General features: G+C 33.1%; 1 protein-coding gene across 8 annotated transcripts in view; it reads left to right on the forward strand.

The window, feature by feature from the left end:
- Positions 1-18,604, forward strand: part of LOC116425466 (RYamide receptor) — a 67,029-nt gene that overhangs the window by 13,001 nt on the left and 35,424 nt on the right. For 3 of the 8 annotated variants that reach the window (XM_031973191.2, XM_031973195.2, XM_031973192.2), the window contains exons 2-4: positions 10,295-10,696; positions 16,571-16,821; positions 17,733-17,892. In XM_031973191.2, the coding sequence (XP_031829051.1) occupies positions 10,319-10,696; positions 16,571-16,821; positions 17,733-17,892 (789 nt within the window). In that variant the 5' untranslated portion in view covers positions 10,295-10,318. Of the gene's footprint in view, positions 1-9; positions 958-2,209; positions 2,993-3,844; positions 3,987-5,858; positions 5,949-10,294; positions 10,697-16,570; positions 16,822-17,732; positions 17,893-18,604 lie in introns of those variants that run through there. The other 5 variants (XM_031973196.2, XM_031973199.2, XM_031973197.2 and 2 more) reach the window with 5 other exon arrangements.

An 18,604-nucleotide genomic window follows, 5' to 3' on the forward strand; every position in this document is an offset into this window, starting at 1 on the left:
TTTTTTGAGGTGACTGTTTTAAATTACCAAAGGCACAATGTCAAATCTTAATTTATCTGAAAGTGACTATGATATGAGAAGTGAGGATGAAGTGTTTAGTAATAACTCTGAAAGTAATAGCGGAAATGACATCATCATATTTTGCCTGCAAAAACATTTTCGCATGAATCGAGTAGTTTTTCTGAGATACGGTCCAAAACATGTCCCTGCTTCTGATACGAAACCAATTGAATATTTTAATGTATTCTTTTCATTTATGCAGGAAAACACTTTTGTGATAAGTGATAATAAAGATATTTTTCTTGCTAAAAACTATTTTTTATGCGGTACATGCCTAATTAGAGTAAATTAATATCGTTTTTATTATTTTTCCAAACAATAGAGCTACGCATCTCGTTCCGGATTTTTACCATATATCGAAGCAAATGTTTTAGCATTCAAACGGTTAATCGTACTTTAAAAATGATAAATGTAGCATAAGGAAATATTTAACATTGGTACTGATTTCATACATTGCTGTACATAATAATTGTAGAATTAAACAAATTTTCGATAATGCACGTTTTATTTTAGTGTTGAAGATATAAATTTGTGTATGAGATTAGTAACTTATGCTATGAAAAAGGTACATAGGATATAATTTTATCAATAGGTACGGAAAGAAAGTAATTGTAAAAGTAACAATAAGATTTTTTAACATGAATCAGAATTTCAGAAAGATTTGAAGCATTGCATTTTTACGATCAAAATATTGAATTAAAGAACTAAACTTTTTCATAAGATAAATTTTATTTCAAGCAACAATACGACTTCGCTTACTAGTAGCGAGACCATTAAAATCTTTTGACGAAGCTATCTACTCTTTGAAAGATTTTTGGACTGCTACAAACGATTGGAAAAACAATTTTGCCGAATACAAGTGAATTGTAATGCTTCATATGAAAAAAGAAATGGAACGACATTGAAATTTAATACGAAATCTATAGTTTCCTTTGACTAAAACCTAATATTTATGTTTCATTTATTGTTTAAAAAGTCCTTATACTGAATTTATACACAATCCTTAAATAGCAATGAAATTCCAGCATTACTATAAAAAAATGTTAGCAAAATGTCAAAACAATTAAGAGACTCCTGGTTTCATAACATTATAACCTTAATTCCTATGTGATCAAAATACCCTGATTAGAAACAGAATGCTACATATTACTGAAAAATTAAATGAAAACTAATTCAAGGCAAAATTCATACAAGAAAAAATATTGTAATCCAATTAGAGAACCCCAACAGTTGCTAAATTATATCAGCCTCATGTCTATTTCATCTATAGAACATTAGCATATTCAACGTACTATTCTGCTACCAGTCCTTGTTCCACGCGTTTTCACGGGGACACCACTAAACAAACAACAGTAAAAATAAAGAGGCGGATTATTTGCCTTAGAAGAAGATTATGGCACAGAGAGAATGTTGAAATTACGCGGTAGAATGTGCATTGCATCGGATGCAAGGCACCGTGCGCGGAGCGAACCGACGACAAAGAGAATAAAATCAACCGAGTGTCTAGTTAAATATGCATACGCATCTACTTTTTAAAACTCGCTGTTTGTACCACGATGAAACGTTACAGAAATGGTCCAATTTCGTCACTGCTAGATTAAAATGGCGAGGACAGTTTGAAGGAAACTCTCTCTCTCTCTCTCTCTCCCTCTCCCTCTCCCTCTCCCTCTCCCTCTCCCTCTCCCTCTCCCTCTCCCTCCCTCTCTCTCTCTCTCTCTCTCTTATCCTTATCCCTAATTTGAAATTTCTTCACACTCTGTCGGACTCGAATAAAAAATCTCAATGTTATTAACTATCTCTAGTACTTCTGTACACAGGTAAATGTGAAAATTGTAAATTATGAGTTATGCTTTTATTAGACTTCACGATGCGCCGTGTTAAAGCACAGCAATGTAATTATGTTAAAGAATGTACAGCAACCATGCATTATAATCTGAATAGAGACTGAACGTGACGAAATAAAGACATGTGAAAATTCTCGGAGAGCATAGGAAGATGTAATTTTTTTAAGAATGATAAAGTTCCGAAATTGGTCGGGAATTGTTTAATTTTATTAAATTGTTCAACCTTCTGAGTGGTGATAGTTGATACCTCGAGTTTCATATTGTACGCTAAAAATGCAGAGTCGATATTGCGACGCCAATGTCATTATACATTAAACGCTTGATCACGAAGTGTCTGTAGAATATGAGGATATTTCATTTTCTTAAAACTATCATAACATTTTTCTTAATACAAATTGTATTTCCTAGTTTTAATATATATAATATTATAATATGATATCATGGGAAGGTCGGGATACCTTTGGTCGAAAATGAGTCTGGACTATAGAATCCAAGTTTCCAAAGTGGAAAAGTTGGATTCCGTCGGCTAGAATGGCCATGATGATCAAAACTGAGAAGTACAACTGCACATATATATTATGTTAACAATATTATATATTAACACTTAACGGATTGATAATTTCTTGTCTATCTTTCTAGAATTTAAGGGTATTTTCGAAAAAATGAAACAAAATTGTAGTTGCATGTTTTCAAAGTATTGCTGTTTTGATTAAATTAGGATCATTATTAATACAATTTTGAAGCGTTAATTATTTTCATGTTTAATGTTTCTTATTAATACAGTATTTTACAAAACATTTTAGGTAGTATTAATAAACGTAAATCTACATGTACCGTCCCTTGAGCGTCAACACATTATATTTATTTATTATATACGTTTATTTATTATTTAATATATTTTCAGGATCTTCGTTTACTTTAAACATAAAATATTAATGAAATAAATAACGTTTATTTACTACTATTCGATGGTGCTCGAAAAGGGTACTAGTACGTCTCCTGCATACAATGTATTAAGACAATATGCTCAGCACTCAAACGGTTAATAATACTCGGTTGAATGGCTTCTCTCAAATAATCTAAAATTGGTACGTACCAGTTACGGCAGGTTATCGAATTTAGCTACTAAGTTTGACCGTGTCCGGATGGCACGTGTAGTATCACGAATCGCTGTAAGCGACAATTTCCGACGGAACTCGAAACGACGCGGCGCGAGGAGATATCGGAAAATAAAAGGGAAAGTGTACTATATATGCACAGTCACGCGCATTAAATCACTTTCTGCATTAATTTCCGTTTCTGACATCGGCCTCGTGCAAATTTTTACAATCACGCGACTGACGTGCCTCGAGAAATGGACATTTTTCAATTACTCGTGCAAAATTGCATTTTTTTCTTTTATGAAAGTGTTACCTTCCGTTTAATAATGAATTTTTCTGAGAAAAATAATTAATTACTATTATATCGAATGAAATCAATGAGTTTTTTTTAAATACCAACAATTTTGTAACTGCACTAGTAGGTATTTATCCATATTATAAATTTATTAATGCAAAAGTTAGAATTAGAATTTGATAAAGGAGTTAGTAAATGAACGAATCGCCCTCAAATAAGAATATTATTATACAAATGATTATAATTTAAAGTAAATCTTCCTTGATTGGAAAATGTCCATCACAAACTCTTCATTATTTGGAGGAAGATTCGATTATATAAAATCATTATCATGTACTTTAAAAGTGAAATCACCGTTTAGATTTCTTTTATTCCGTTTCTTCCAGTACATTTTTTCTTATATGTACACACAAATTGCTACGTATTTTAATAGCGCAGAATATTTCAAGTGTCAGGAATAAGAAATAATTTCGAAAGGAGCTTTATCGAGAAATAAATGTGCATTCTTATCGATTTTTCTATCGTCATCTATTTTTTTTTATTAGATAGGATACCGTGCCAGAGAATGGGTCATTCTGACCCTCTGGGAAAGCACATTCGGCGAAGGAGACATTAAATGAAAATGTCCAGGAAGGCATGTGATAATTTATTCCAACAATAGGACGAATAATAGGAAAAAATTATTGTGTCAGTACACTTATTATTCTTATATTCTAGTACAATTTAAAGATCAGATATTCATTTATTCATGTAAAAAATGTTTAACTAACTAAACGAATCTTTAAAAGCGACCATCATTGAATAGTTTTCAACGCTATCGTAAATAATAATAAATTGCATTTTTAATTCTTCAATTTCTTTTAAGTAAATACAATAATGGCAATGTGGAATACCAGGTATGTAAACAGTATACTACTGTTTTTATAAAGGTGAATAAACATGTTACGATTGCCCACAATAGAAACGATGTTAGAAACGACGACTCAAATCGTTTTGTCAACTGTTTTGCTTGATTCGAACTGCATAGTATCAAGCAGATATAATAAAAAACAGGGAAAATTGTTCCTACGGTAACATGAATATGGACAGATTGTATTTCAGATTTCCGTAGTGTACAGAGTAAGTTTGATTCGAAGCGTAATTAAACTCTACCTCAGCGTTGCTGGCAACCAATACTGAAATTGTAATCCGCCAGTATGTACGCTCGAACTTACAGTATTCGTGACAGGCTATAATAAATCCGTCTTAGACTTGCACTTTACTAGGAAATTAATGAACTTCAAACGAAAACCGCCATCCTCGACAATTATAGATACGTGCATCGTTAATATCGAGGCATATAGTAGAATAACGCAATATTATTCAACATAGTGTCTATAATATGAAAGAAATATTACGTACATTTTACTTAACTGCAGAAGAAATTGAATCATTAGTACTTATATTCTACTATGTTTTTTTAAGCTTAAAATACTTTTTAATTTAACAAATTAAACTTTTATGTAACCAAAATTTAATTATTATATTTTATTCAGTAATATTATTATGACTGTGCATCATTCATAAACGCTACCCTCGCTATAAAACGATATCAGACTGCATCAGTTTCGATGAAAATTGGATTAAAATTCAAAATTCACTTGATTGACAAGTTTACATAAATCCGCCGGAGGTAACATTCACGAACTGACATCGGGATTGAAGGAATTACGATTGAATGTTATTTTTCCCTCGTCACTCGATGGACGGTTAGAAAATACATAAACATGCGTGACGAGCAGATATGATTTGCGAAGTGCTCTCTGCGTAGAAACGTTTAGTCCTCTATAGATGATATCTTCTGGAATACGAAAGTACAACAACGTGACGAGAACGAGAGAACATGGAAAAGTACTATCCATTTGTGTGTCAACGATGCACACAGATTTTGTTTTCATCTGCTCCGATTTCAATAGGATTCAGCTCGGAAGTTGTATACAAAAAGGGCCACGCACGATACGCGATCGTTAATTCTTTTCGCCGCTTAATATATTTCAAGAGTTCAATAACGTCTCATGTTCTGAACAAAGGGAAGCATCATATAACGTACTTTCATCTATTGTAGCACTCTATTCATGCCAAAGAAAATACACACAATTCATTGTGATTGAAATAAGAACCAGTTTTAATTAAAACCCGTCAATTGTATTGTCAATAGTACGATGGAACATATAGAACTCGTAGCGATTATTTTGTATTTGGTAATCGAAAAGTGTTTTGTCTTTTGAGAAGTGTATCTTTATCAATCTTAGCCAGTCTCTCTTCAGCTACTCTCTCGACATTTATTTACATATTTTTCCTGTAATTTTTCAAATCTGTTGCGAATACAGTCTCTCGTAACTGCAATTTTATCGAGCCTGTTGTTCGTGACCCGTTTCAATTTACGTTTACTGTAATGCTTCTGTCATGGAAATTTCTTGTACATACAACTGCTTTATTACATATACACAAATTTTTATGGTCCATAAAGAGATGCAATAAAATTGTCATAAAATGAAAACTAGGGTCTTCCGTCTGAAGGGAGATTAGGGTCTGGGATAACGAAAGTCCCAGCACTGATGTCATCTCAGGGTCAAGGTATCATCAGGAGAAAACTCTATTCAACTAGTGGTAAGAAGCAGTCGCTTGTGATTCAAGCCGGATCTTAACCATAGTATTCAGATTGTATAGAAATAAGTAAGGACCTTTTAGATTGGAGAGACGTTAGAGCCTTGGTCAACATCGGTCTAATACTAGTGGAATGTTTGGATCAAGATCTGATCGAATCAAGACCTCTAGCTGGCCAGCTAATGCAAAAATTAGACAACTTTTGGTCAAGTTTAGGTCTAGACTATTGTATTCAGATGCTATTACCGAGAAAGTCGGGAACCTTTAGAAGCCTGTCAAAACCTAGTGGATCCCAGAGCTTAGAGACCATACTAACCAAGAGCGTACAACTTCTGATCAAATTCAAATCTGAACTATGATATCTAGGTACCATGGAAGGGAAAGTATGGATTCCTTAGTCTGAAGGAATATTAGGTCCTTGGATACACCTATTCAATATGACCCTAATGAATCTCAGTGGACAAACTTTTGTATTGGACGTTCTAAAGGTGTACTTATGTCTTTTTCAAATGTATTTAAAATGTGAATGAATCCAGAATTATGGTGCAGGAAATATTTCAAAAAATAAATATTGTTAAAAATGATAGAGTTGGGTTATCGATATTCCAATTTTACTTCATTATCGTTGTTCGGTGATTATATAATAGATTTGTGGTATAAAATGTTGGAATATATGGTTTCCAATTTTGAAAAGAAAATCTATAGTTGAATTTCACTTTTATTTCACTTTGTACACATCCATCAGGTTCTCAGTTTATGACACTGATGGATGTAGACAAGGTCGATTTAAAAGTTACTCTCAAATTTGTCTGTCTGTGTCAGAATACTGTCACCTGTTTTGGATTGGAAATAGGAAGAGAAATATACAATATTACAAATGGATGCAAACAAATTGAATTCTCCATAATTCGAGTAACAATATAACACAAATGGATTAATGATGTACGCTTTCTCTAAAGGAAATTAAAGTTTTTGTAATCTACTGAAACTAACTATTTTGAACATAAGAGAAGAAAAGAGAAGGAAGAAATAAACGGTATTGTTTTTATAATAAATTTAAAACACTGTTTTACATAAAAGTGTATAAAACTTACGCAAAACGCGAAATTAGCTGTTTTCTTGCATTCTTCGAACGAACGCTGCAAACACCGCTGCCAACACCGCTGCCGTGTTTTGCAAACCAAATTATCCTCGATATCGTGAAGAACAGGATTCCTATTTGGTGAAGTGAAAGCAATACAAAGACTAATGAATAACACAATGAGCAGATCAATTGAAAGAAGGAAATTAAATTAATAATCTTGGTTATCTGTATACTTGGGGAACAGACAAGCATAATGTGAAATTTAGTGGATAATCACAGCCTTAATAGAAATTCATCTTTACAGTGCAATGTTTAAATAGAGTGATATAAAATATCGAATTTTTAATTGTTCGTAAACTAATTACTAAAGTAATTACTTGAATCTTATAAAATATTAGAGAAATAAAAGAATATTTCTTTCATAAAGGAAAATAGGGTTATTCGAGTAATTTCGTGTTTGAACTCTAATAAAACACTGCTACTTAGTTACATTTTTCTTCCACAAACTACTTATCGTTCTTTTGTTTTCAGCAACTCGTAGAAATCCCGGCTTATTTCGCAATACAGAGGCACTTCTGAACAATATACTTTCCTTGAAATCCATTTTATACTTTTATCTCAATTTACTGCCTTCAATATTTCAAACTTACGCGCGGTACAATGATCAAATAAAAAGTCTTGTTCATTTTTCTATACTTAATCCTATGTCATTAAATTTTTGGTAAAATACCATTATTTCCGTTCGATCCTTGCAAAATTGTTATTTCTATGTGAATCACTGTTCAACGTACCATTTGGAAAATTATACCGTATATTTGACAATGGAATCGATAATAAGGGTGTATACAGAATATATGTACGCATAGAAATGCAGATATTTCGAAGAAATCCATCCTAGAAAGGTGGTTTTAAAGAATAAGCCCCGTGGAATTCCACTTATTCTCGTCGAAGACGATCGCCTTCAGGCACTGCTGAAACCTGATCCCTCTCAAACTTTGTCATCTCTCGCAGTATAACTTGGGGTGTTACAAAACCATCTCCGCATTTCGAGAATATTGGCATAAAATGTTCGCCAACATTTTCTTGGAAGACGAGTTTCTTGATAAATCGTGCACTTCATATTGCACAAAATAATATTACACAGTATTATGCGATATAACACAATAATCAAGAAATAGATATTCATGCATTGCCAAATAATTTTATTTGCAAATGATTTAATCGTTCCACGATAGTGTTTACTGAAAAATTACTTGCGATCGTATGATATAAAATTCACTCGAAAATTCCTTGTAAAGGTCTCTGTTCTCAAGAACAAAAATTTCCATTATCTACGTAATACATATTGTTGGATATTTAAATACACGTGTTTATAGGAAACAGGAACGATAAGTTACGGACACACTTGTCAACCGGTTTTTATACAATAACACGCGCTCCTAACTTTTTAAACGTCACTACCTTGTAAATGCAGTGTTACGTGAAAAACTTGTATATTTTCAACTTATTTTTGTATCTACTGCTCGCATTATTTGTTTTGGGGTAGAGTGTATGTACAGATAACCCATCCAAGATACAATCGGCGACTTAAGACAGTCGAGGCTCCGCATAACCGAGACCCAGATAATTGCAACCCGAATAATCAAGATACTACTGTACTCCGCGTCCTCTCACACGCTATTATGATCGATTTATGCAAATGTTATCATGATGTTAATGCTATTAGAAGTTTGAAATCGAACGTTCCTATTGAAAACAAGAACAAAGCTCTAATAAGCAAATCTTAACACGTGGAATGCTATAGGAAAATTCGATTACATTTTACTTACCATGTGTATTCACTGTTCTGATCAAATATTTAGTTATATCCTGTAATTAAATGGTTATTTTTATAGATACAATTCAGTATCTCCTTGTTACACTTTCGCTGTTCTTGAAATACATAACACGCTTCGAAGACGCGTCTAAAAAACATTTTTTTATAAACGCAACATTCGAAATATTAACACCTTTCCTTATAATATTGCGTCAGAGTCGCGATAAAGATTGCAATCCAAAATAAACAAACATAAATGTTATTCTATTCCTTCAACTTAACATTAAGTATCATCTTTCTCTTACCAATTCCTTATGTTTCCACTAAATGTGGACATGAAATTTTCTTTTATTTCTAATAAATTATTAACAATTAATATATTTATCTATTATTAATTATTCATGATTAATAATGTTCAATTATTAATATAATTAATAATTAACGAGCACAGTTTGAAAGAAATCACAAGACAAGCAGTTAATGACATTCTTTTCAGGCGAAAATGTATTAAGATATGTATTCAAATCGACAATGAATAACAATGAGTAACAATAATTAGGAGGAAGGCAAGCTTAATCAATGCTCATTAACTTAATATCCTTCATTTACAATTTGAGTGCCTAGAATTGTATCGTTATCTGTCATGCCATAAATCACGTTGCTTCTTTAATCTGCCAGGTAACAAATAGCTACATCTTATCTAATTGTATTTTGCAGGAAATTGCGTTGCTCATTTTCTGTTTGCTCAGATTTCCTCAGATTTCCTTTGTATTCCTTCCGACGGTTACCGAACGCACCTGAATCGCTGAGCATTTTCGCAAACTGTCTTGCCCACGAAAATTTATCTTCGTTAGGCCATTGCATCTTTCCACAAATGTCCGCGAGAAATTAATCAACCTTTTAACAGATTTTTGTCCTCCATTATCGCATTGTTCGTTACTTCATTATAACAGCAGGATATTGTCCGGTAGAGCTCGTTGCGAACTTCTCGCCACCGGATGATCTCAATTACATGAAACCTTGTTAAACTGCCGTGGATCTGCGCGTTAATTAGTTTTGTTACAGTACAGAAACTATAATAATAAGTAACCTGAAAATTTTATGCGTCTATAGGATTACAGATTTCCGAGACCTGCAATGAGTAGCTTGAATTACATTCTCAGTTTACTTGGAATTTCATCAAACCTTTAGGACTGAAAATAAGTTCTGCGTTTAAGAAATAGCCTTAGAAATAGATAGATTATTTAAAAATTCAGAATTGTTTAATAGAAATTCAAGTGTAAAGAACGTTTATGCTCGCAATAATTCAACTGACATGCAAGATCATATCATATGATTTTTAAAAGGCAAATACAAATTTGCACTTTGCAAAGTAAATTATTGAAAATAAATTCCACTATATTTCATATTGTCTATTGTATTTTAATATTCTGTCTGTTCTGCTGTTAGGTCGACATACTTTTCGGATCGAACATGAGCTACGGAGGAGACAATCACAGCCGGTATGTGGAAGTCTACGATGCATCAAACTCGACGCCCTTCCACTTTGAAATCAGTTGCAACTATTTCGTGGGATCATTCAGTATATTCTCGACGAGCTGGTTCAAGTGCATCATTTATTTTTTCTACAGCATCGTTTTCCTTGTTGCTCTGACAGGAAACAGTCTGGTATGCTACGTGGTGCACAGTAGCCCACGGATGAAAACGGTGACGAACTTGTTCATCGTGAATCTCGCCGTCGGAGACATCTTAATGGCTCTCTTCTGTGTACCGCCTAGTTTTATCAGCATTTTCGTGTTGCAATATTGGCCGTTCGGCCAGCAACTTTGCCCTACCCTCAATTACTTACAGGTATGCGCGATGACTCTTACGTACTGTCATTTATTAAGGATCTTTATGCATTTAACTTGTTAACCGAGCATAGCGAAATACTTCGTCATACCAGGAAGACAATTCCAATAGGTATGGCGAATTTTTTAGTCATGGAAATTTAAAAAAAATTGTTGTACTTCTTTAAAGATTTTTGTATGTTTTTTTAAAAATAATTCTCCAATTAACGGATTAACAACACATGTAAACTTGTAAAATATAACGGAACGTATCATGAACAAAAATTCTTAATATCTTTGCTTCGTCTGTACAATATGGCACCTTTTAACCCTTTGCCCTACGATTTATTTCACAACTGTGATCGATACAACTGCTTTGCTATTAGTAATTTATTGAAAAAAGAGAAAAATTCTGAGCATATTCTATATCTATGTTTGTTGTATAGTATAATAATTGATAATAGAAGAACAATATTTAATTTGAATTCAAAAGGAGTAAGTAATATTTATGTTTGTTAAATTCTATTTAAAATCTTCACGAGTCCGACACTTTCTAAGGCAAGGGGTTAATCGCAAATCGAAATTTTTTCCTTATTCAGATTTTGAGAAGATTACCTGGGAAATGTTTATTCGCATAAAGATTCGCAGTTCATTTATCGATAATATTAATTAATAGCACGCTATCTGTTTTTGGGTTTATAAACGAAAGCATTGCAATTTAATTTTAGGAATATATTTTGTTATAATGCTTCTGTATGAATGATTCCATTAAAAATTTCTAAACGTAATTCTTCGTATTATTTCGATAATATTTCTTATCTAGAATATTGTATCATTAATGGTTCAGGTGTATCACCAGATTGTTTTGAATCCCTAGTATTGCCGTAAGCCCATTTGCAACATTACAGTTTCACGAAACAATACTAGTGAGTTCGAAACTTCAGTTTCCCATTTAGCCCATTGAAATGTATTGATCATCTATAGCTCCACTTAATTTAGAAACTCAAGCAAATACCATGGCATAAACAATTTCGGTGTATACGTTAAGCGCCCGCTAATTGCTAACTTCTGTCAAATGCAATCCTATTCTTTGACGATTGTTTCGGTTAAAAATGGAACGATCGTCGAAATATAATTTTTAACGTTCTACTCGCACCATCAATTGAAAATATTTGTGTAGTTGCTTATGGTTCCACTGCTTTATTGCAGCTACGTACTAGAATCAATTGTACACGTGTTCCGTTAACAGTTAACCAAATAAAAAGAACTCGACGAACTTCCAATCTGGGTTTCCTCGAAAACGAACTTCGAAACGAGGAACTGCCATTTTTCATTTGGAATCTATTTTTTCGTGAAAAATAACTTTCATTCAATTATACCACTCGCATTCGACCGAACCAACTGTGCGCGAGTACGCTCCACAAATCGTCAATATTAGCACTAGAATTACGAAGTTATCATTGACTCGTTCGTATTTACTTAAAGAAGCAACGAAAGTGTATTAATTTTTTAGTTCATCCATTACTACATCCATTTATTCAAGAATTCCTCAGAAAAGCTTTTGTACTTGTTCGATAACTATAAACTTCCAAAGACCGTAGAAAAAGAAGTTTAAAAAGAATGATTTACCCCATCTGGTAGTTCTAACATTAATTTCCCTGATAAGAATATTAATTCTTTGTCGTACGATTTATTTCATCTCGAACGTTCCTATTTACATTATTTAATTTTCTCGCAACTCTGTATAGCACAACTATTATAATACAAACTCAAGCTTGTTAAGCAGGTTCAATTAAATTCATTTATGAAAATAATACAATTATTTTGCTTATAAAATTTGGTTATAAAATAATTTACAACAAAAAATGTTGTTCTGATTCTTATTGTTTTATAGTTTCATTCAAATGTCCAGGTTCTTCTGAAATTGACCTGTCCTCTCCCTGTCCGAATCATCAAACTCCTTCACAAAGCAACTCCGTTATTCGCTAACAAAAAGGAATCGAGTGTTTGTTGTTCATCAAATGGCTGATCAAATATTTGCAAACGGCACAGTACTTTTCGTTACCAATATATAAACAGCAATCCGTTTCCTACGAATACTTGAACGCGTCGGCACGCCGTATAATGCCGACAACGCTAAAAAGGGTGATTTCCATTGGCCCTGTGCGAAATCACGAGTACAACTGGCCAGCGAATCGTTCGTAGAAATCTGATCGAATTAGCCAAACGCAATTAGCAGTTCATGAACAACGGATGACCAGCTGCGCGCAGCAAACGAAAATGCAGTTTCAGTTACGATCACATCATTAACGAGCGTAATTACTGATCACTAAGAGACACTGGCTGTCGTGTATTGGTACGACAGACAATTTATTAACCTCGGATCGATAGATCGCCGCTAACAAACTCCGAAAAAAAAGAGGCGCGTGACAAGTTCCGCTTGGCCGCGGATTTAATATCGCGCGTACCGTTCGTCAAACATGAAGGCATCGACGGAAAATCGGTCGACAGTTAAAAAGTTTAACAAATCACCGGACTGTGCGTGAAATTATTCTCTTTTTTTTTACATTCGAGGAGAATCGTCCGAGGGATTTGTTCGAGCACGATAATAACGACAGACGCCGAGACATATACTAATTTGAATTGATGAGAAATTCACGAATGATAAGTAAAATTAATTAATGGGATATTATAATTTCTATGGATAAATAAACGCCAAATTACGTGAACGCAATTACAATTTATCAGACAATTCATGACGAATGGAAATGTTCAGTAACGTTGATAATAATAGTGTAATGTATGAGTTGCAATACCAGATAATAGTTATTGTTATTCACCGTCACTATAAAATAATAAGCAACACATAAAGCTCTAAATTTCTTTGTGGCAGTCAACGTGTTAACTTACTTTTAAGCAATCGAAATTTAATCATTTTTAGATCATAAAAACGAGGAGACGTAACGACCAGTAATAAAATTAAAAATAACGTAGATCTACGTCAACGGCTGCTAAAGTATTAAGAGGCGAGTTTAATACCATTACTGTACGTGGGCATACGATAAAGTTATTTTTATATTTCAGATCCAAATCTTTAAATTTGAAATCTTCGGTGTTTATTTAAACGTGGATTTTGTTTTATCGAAACAAGCGTTAAGAAACGTTTGTCAATTAAATTAAATATCGACGTAGCACCTGCATTCTTCGAGTAAATCGATTTCCTTGGTCTAGCAATTTTTGCCTGTCAATGCACAGCTTGTTTCGAATGCGGTTTGCAAAATATAAAATCCCGGCGTGGGCGTCCCAAATTCTCGTCCCTTGCGGCTTTTGACCGGCAGATTACCAGGAAATTTGTGTAACCATGTTACGGCGACATCAGCGGAATCTACTTTACCAAAGGTTCGAGTTTTCTAGAAATTCGTCGTTGATCTGCGATTTCGTGTGGAGATGTAGCATTGGCGTAGCATTCACAAAGAGCAAGTAATTGCCTGTTACGTGAGTCGCAGTAAAAGTTTCTCGAAAATATGAGAAAAGTCACAAATAAATTTGAAATAATGATTCTGTTGTTTTTTAAAACATTCCCGATCAACATTAACACTTGATTTTAATGTAAGATTGAATAAAGGAAATTGTTCAACGGAATGGGTCATAATAGAATTCTCGTAATAGCACGATTCCTATTTAAATTCGAATAACTGATTTCCTGGTTCCAAAGTTACTCTCGGAACAATTGGAAAGGTAGAACAATAGAAAGATAGAAACATAATCTGAACAGTTCAATCTCGTTATCTCATTATTCCATACAAAGTTCTCTTCAAAGCTATCGCTCCCAATAAAACAACAAAACTGTATTTCTAAAACGAAATACGTTCCAAAAGAAACTAACATATTTAACGCTAAAACTACCAGACGTTTCAAAATGACCCATTCCTAATTTCTTCTGTTTGTAATTATTAAAAAGATACTAAATGTTTGTTTGAGAAGTTATTCAAGAAATTGATTTAACAACACGCAGACTAAATTGTAAATCAATTAAAGTCTCAATACATGCATTCTTGCAGTCTCTATAGAGGAATTTCAAAAGGTCAATTTAATTGCTCGGTAGTTTTAGTGTTAATACATTTTCTATTGCGTTGTGACAGTATCTTCTAATCTTAAAAATCTGAAGCTTTACGAAAATAACATAAAGCTAGAAATGGTGGATTCCTGAAACTTTTGGAACAACCTGTGTATGGATCTCTGGTAGAAGCTACATGTACATCCAAGACCAGTTTCATGTACCTGCGACCGATATACGCTGACCGAAATATGTGACTTATCGCCAATCAAAATGTTTGACCAGCAGCTTAAGATCAGCTTCCGTTAAAATACAGCATCGTGACGAAATTTCGTGTGAAACATAGTACCTACGTGTATTCACTGCGTAAAGTATGTTGATTCTGATAATAGAAGTTTCGTATTTAATCGTTTGAATGCGAACCAATTTTCTTGTTGTACAGCATATATTTTTTTATGCATATTAAAGTATAGAAATATATATATTTTTTAAGTAACTGTTACTTACAATACCACAATATGTATAATTAAACGGTAAACTGAGTGCTGTCCGTACTGATAAGAATAAAACAAAATGCATATATTTAGATACTTTGCACATTCTAATCATAAAATTACGTTAAAAGCGGTAAAACAAATTATCGCTCATAGCAGAATAATAAAGACTACCGCAGTTACGTGAAACCGAAAGCGTTGAAAAGTCCTTTATTTGTACGAGTATCGCTGTTATCGAAAGTACTACAAAACAAAAGCGATGAAGAACGGAAAAAAACGGTCAGAACGGTCAGACAGAGAAATAGTTGATTTTTATAAAAAAAGGTGTTAATGTTTTCAGCTGCAAAACTTTTTTTTCAAGCTGCCAGTATAGAAAACTTTTGAAACATGCGATGCATACATGAACGACATCTCATCGCCCAAAAATCGGCTGGTTTATGAAAGCTATATATCGATTCCAATACTTCAAACTTGGATTGGATATCCGTCTTAAACATTTATCACTCAAATCCAAGATAAAGAACACTCATTCATCCGAGGACGACATCGTTTACACTTTCGTACACCTCATTAGTTATGGGATAACATGACATATAGAGTATTTTCCTTGATGTCGCAAGCTTGACTGTGTTTTCTACTCATCAATATGGGAGACACCTTTTCTGCTCGATGTGTATTAGAAATGTTACAAGAGAATCGCTGTTTTATATACAACGGAGAAAAAAATATTCACACATCCTTACATAACTTTTATTAATAAAATATTATTATTATTGTTATAGTTGTTGTTGTTGTTAACCCTTAACCATACAATGACGGATAAGACTTGTGATGAAGATTTCCATATTAATTTAATAAGAACCAAAGTTGTTCATTGTTTACAGTTCAGCGCAAAAAACTATCTTGCTATTAGCAATTTATTCAAAATAAATTTCCACAGGCGGTGAAATGAAAAATATCTTTGCGTTTCTTCCAACTTATCGATAGTAAAATGTTACACGAGTTTAGTAGCGAAAGTAAATAAGACGCCAAGGGGTTAAAATATTAAAACAGTAATACTATTTCGAGTACCACGCTGAATTCCGAATCAAATTTTACCTTCAACTATGTTCCATCGAATGCATATACATATAAATCTACTTTATAATCCTTGTATATTCTTATTAAAAGATAAATAATATCGTTGTTGTTAACTTCTTGTGTACAAGAGATGGACGGCTGCGTTCTATTCATTTACAAATTCCTTAAATTATATTCAGCAATAAATTTTACTTGAAGCTTATTCGCATTCTTAATAATTTGTATGTAAATTGAGCGATGACAAAATCTCTTATTATCATTGCAGGCAGTGTCAGTCTTGGTGAGCGCGTATACTCTTGTAGCAATTAGTATAGACCGTTATATAGCCATCATGTGGCCATTGAAGCCGAAATTAAGCAAACGACAGGCTCTGTTTTTGATTCTCGCCGTGTGGATGCTAGCAACAGCAATATCATCCCCGATCGCTGTGGTGTCGAAACTGACGCAGCCGACGATTCAACACATAGTATGCGAACATTATGTTTGCGAAGAAGTTTGGCCATCTGCAGAAAACAGGTAATTAGGATAATTTGGCTAGGTACAGCAGGTCGGGTTTACAATTTAAAAAAAGGTGTACTTTCTCGTACAAAAATACGAAAATCAGAGACAAACCTTTCTGCATAAAGAAACCATGTTAAAATAATTTTGTTCCCTTCGTCGCTACTTTATCATAACACGATAAACGTTATTAAGTATTCCCGTTTAATTGGTTTCGGTACGCGTACGAGTAATATAATATTTTTATCGTGCTTCAATTAGTTTCATAAACTTTGCGTATGACTCTTAACACCCGAAAAACATTGTGAGCGTCGTGTGTTCAATGTACAGTCAAGGTGAAACTATGCTTCGATGATAACATTATTAGAAATACGAATAATTGTGCATTATTTTCTGTCGTAATTAATTTCTTTGTTCATTGCCAAAGTAATGACCTATAAATAAAATCTTAATGCCATGAGTCGGCGGGGTCCTTTTGTAAATGGTTAAATGAGTTTCCAAGTGCGAACAGTCATTTCGAGAACAAAGCTTCTCTGGAACGAATTTTTATTCTAGATTTCTAATTATCCTAAACGCGAGGAACCGTTTTCCAAATTGTATCAGCTAATCTGATCTGCTCTATGTTTCTCACAATCGATGTATTAGTGTTTTAAATATACAAGGAGAATTTGAAGTTAACCTATTTCTCAATTGTTATTTTTTTCAATTCATCAATTACGTCATTTTTCAATTGCTTTATTTGTCACTTGTTTTATTCTTCAATTATTTTATTTTTCAGTTGCTTTATTATTCTTTAAGTATGCAGAATATCTGCATTCTTCTGACGAATATTCAAAATAAACATGTAAAGAATGATTTCCAAACATCTTTGTACTATTGAACGATTGTTCCGTGTAAAGCAGCAAATAATCTTGTTATGTGTGTTCCAGATATTATTACTCCATAGCCTTATTGATTCTCCAATACGTGATACCAATAATGGTCCTCATGTTCACCTATACTAGCATAGCTGTAGTGGTATGGGGCAAAAGACCACCTGGTGAAGCCGAAAATGTGAGGGATCAAAGAATGGCTCGATCAAAGAGAAAGGTATGATATCGAACTCCATTTTGTCACAATATTAAACCCAAACTCGATGAACACTGGCTCACTGGTTATTATTTATTGCAGTGATATGACATCTTCACGCGTTATTAATACTTTTTCTTCTTCTTCGTTTAAAAATAGGTTATACAAAAACTTACATTTTTAATTAAATTACTTTTAAATTAAAAAATTAATTTCTTATAAAATTACTACGATTCACAAATACCTACATTTCTTATAACCCATAAATTAAATTTGTTTATAGCTCATGAAAAGAGTAACCTGTAAAAGTAGAATCAACTGAGTAATAAATAAACTGTGATCGAAATATAAATGATGTAGAAATCATCGAAAATACTATAATAATATGTAAAAAAAATGTATGTAAATATTTAGTTGAAGCGCTTGTCAGTGATAGCGATTCATAATTGTCCGTAAAAGATGGCACAAATTTGTACGCCAGTGTTTTTCATGATGCAAACAAAAAGCTTGTTAGAATGTAAATTTAATCGTCCAGAAAGAACAAAATTTTATACGATATTTTACAAAGTTATTAGACGTGAAGAACTTTACTAGTAAATAACGAACAAAATTAACGTAAAATGTATTGTTCCATTTTCTACGTCATTTCTGATACCTATTTATTGCATATAACTACTCTAGTTCAATCTATTATACTTATAAGACAAAGAGACGCTTCCAAGATTGCCCCTCC

Source organism: Nomia melanderi, chromosome 4 (assembly GCF_051020985.1).
Source record: "Nomia melanderi isolate GNS246 chromosome 4, iyNomMela1, whole genome shotgun sequence".
Lineage (NCBI taxonomy): Eukaryota > Metazoa > Arthropoda > Insecta > Hymenoptera > Halictidae > Nomia > Nomia melanderi.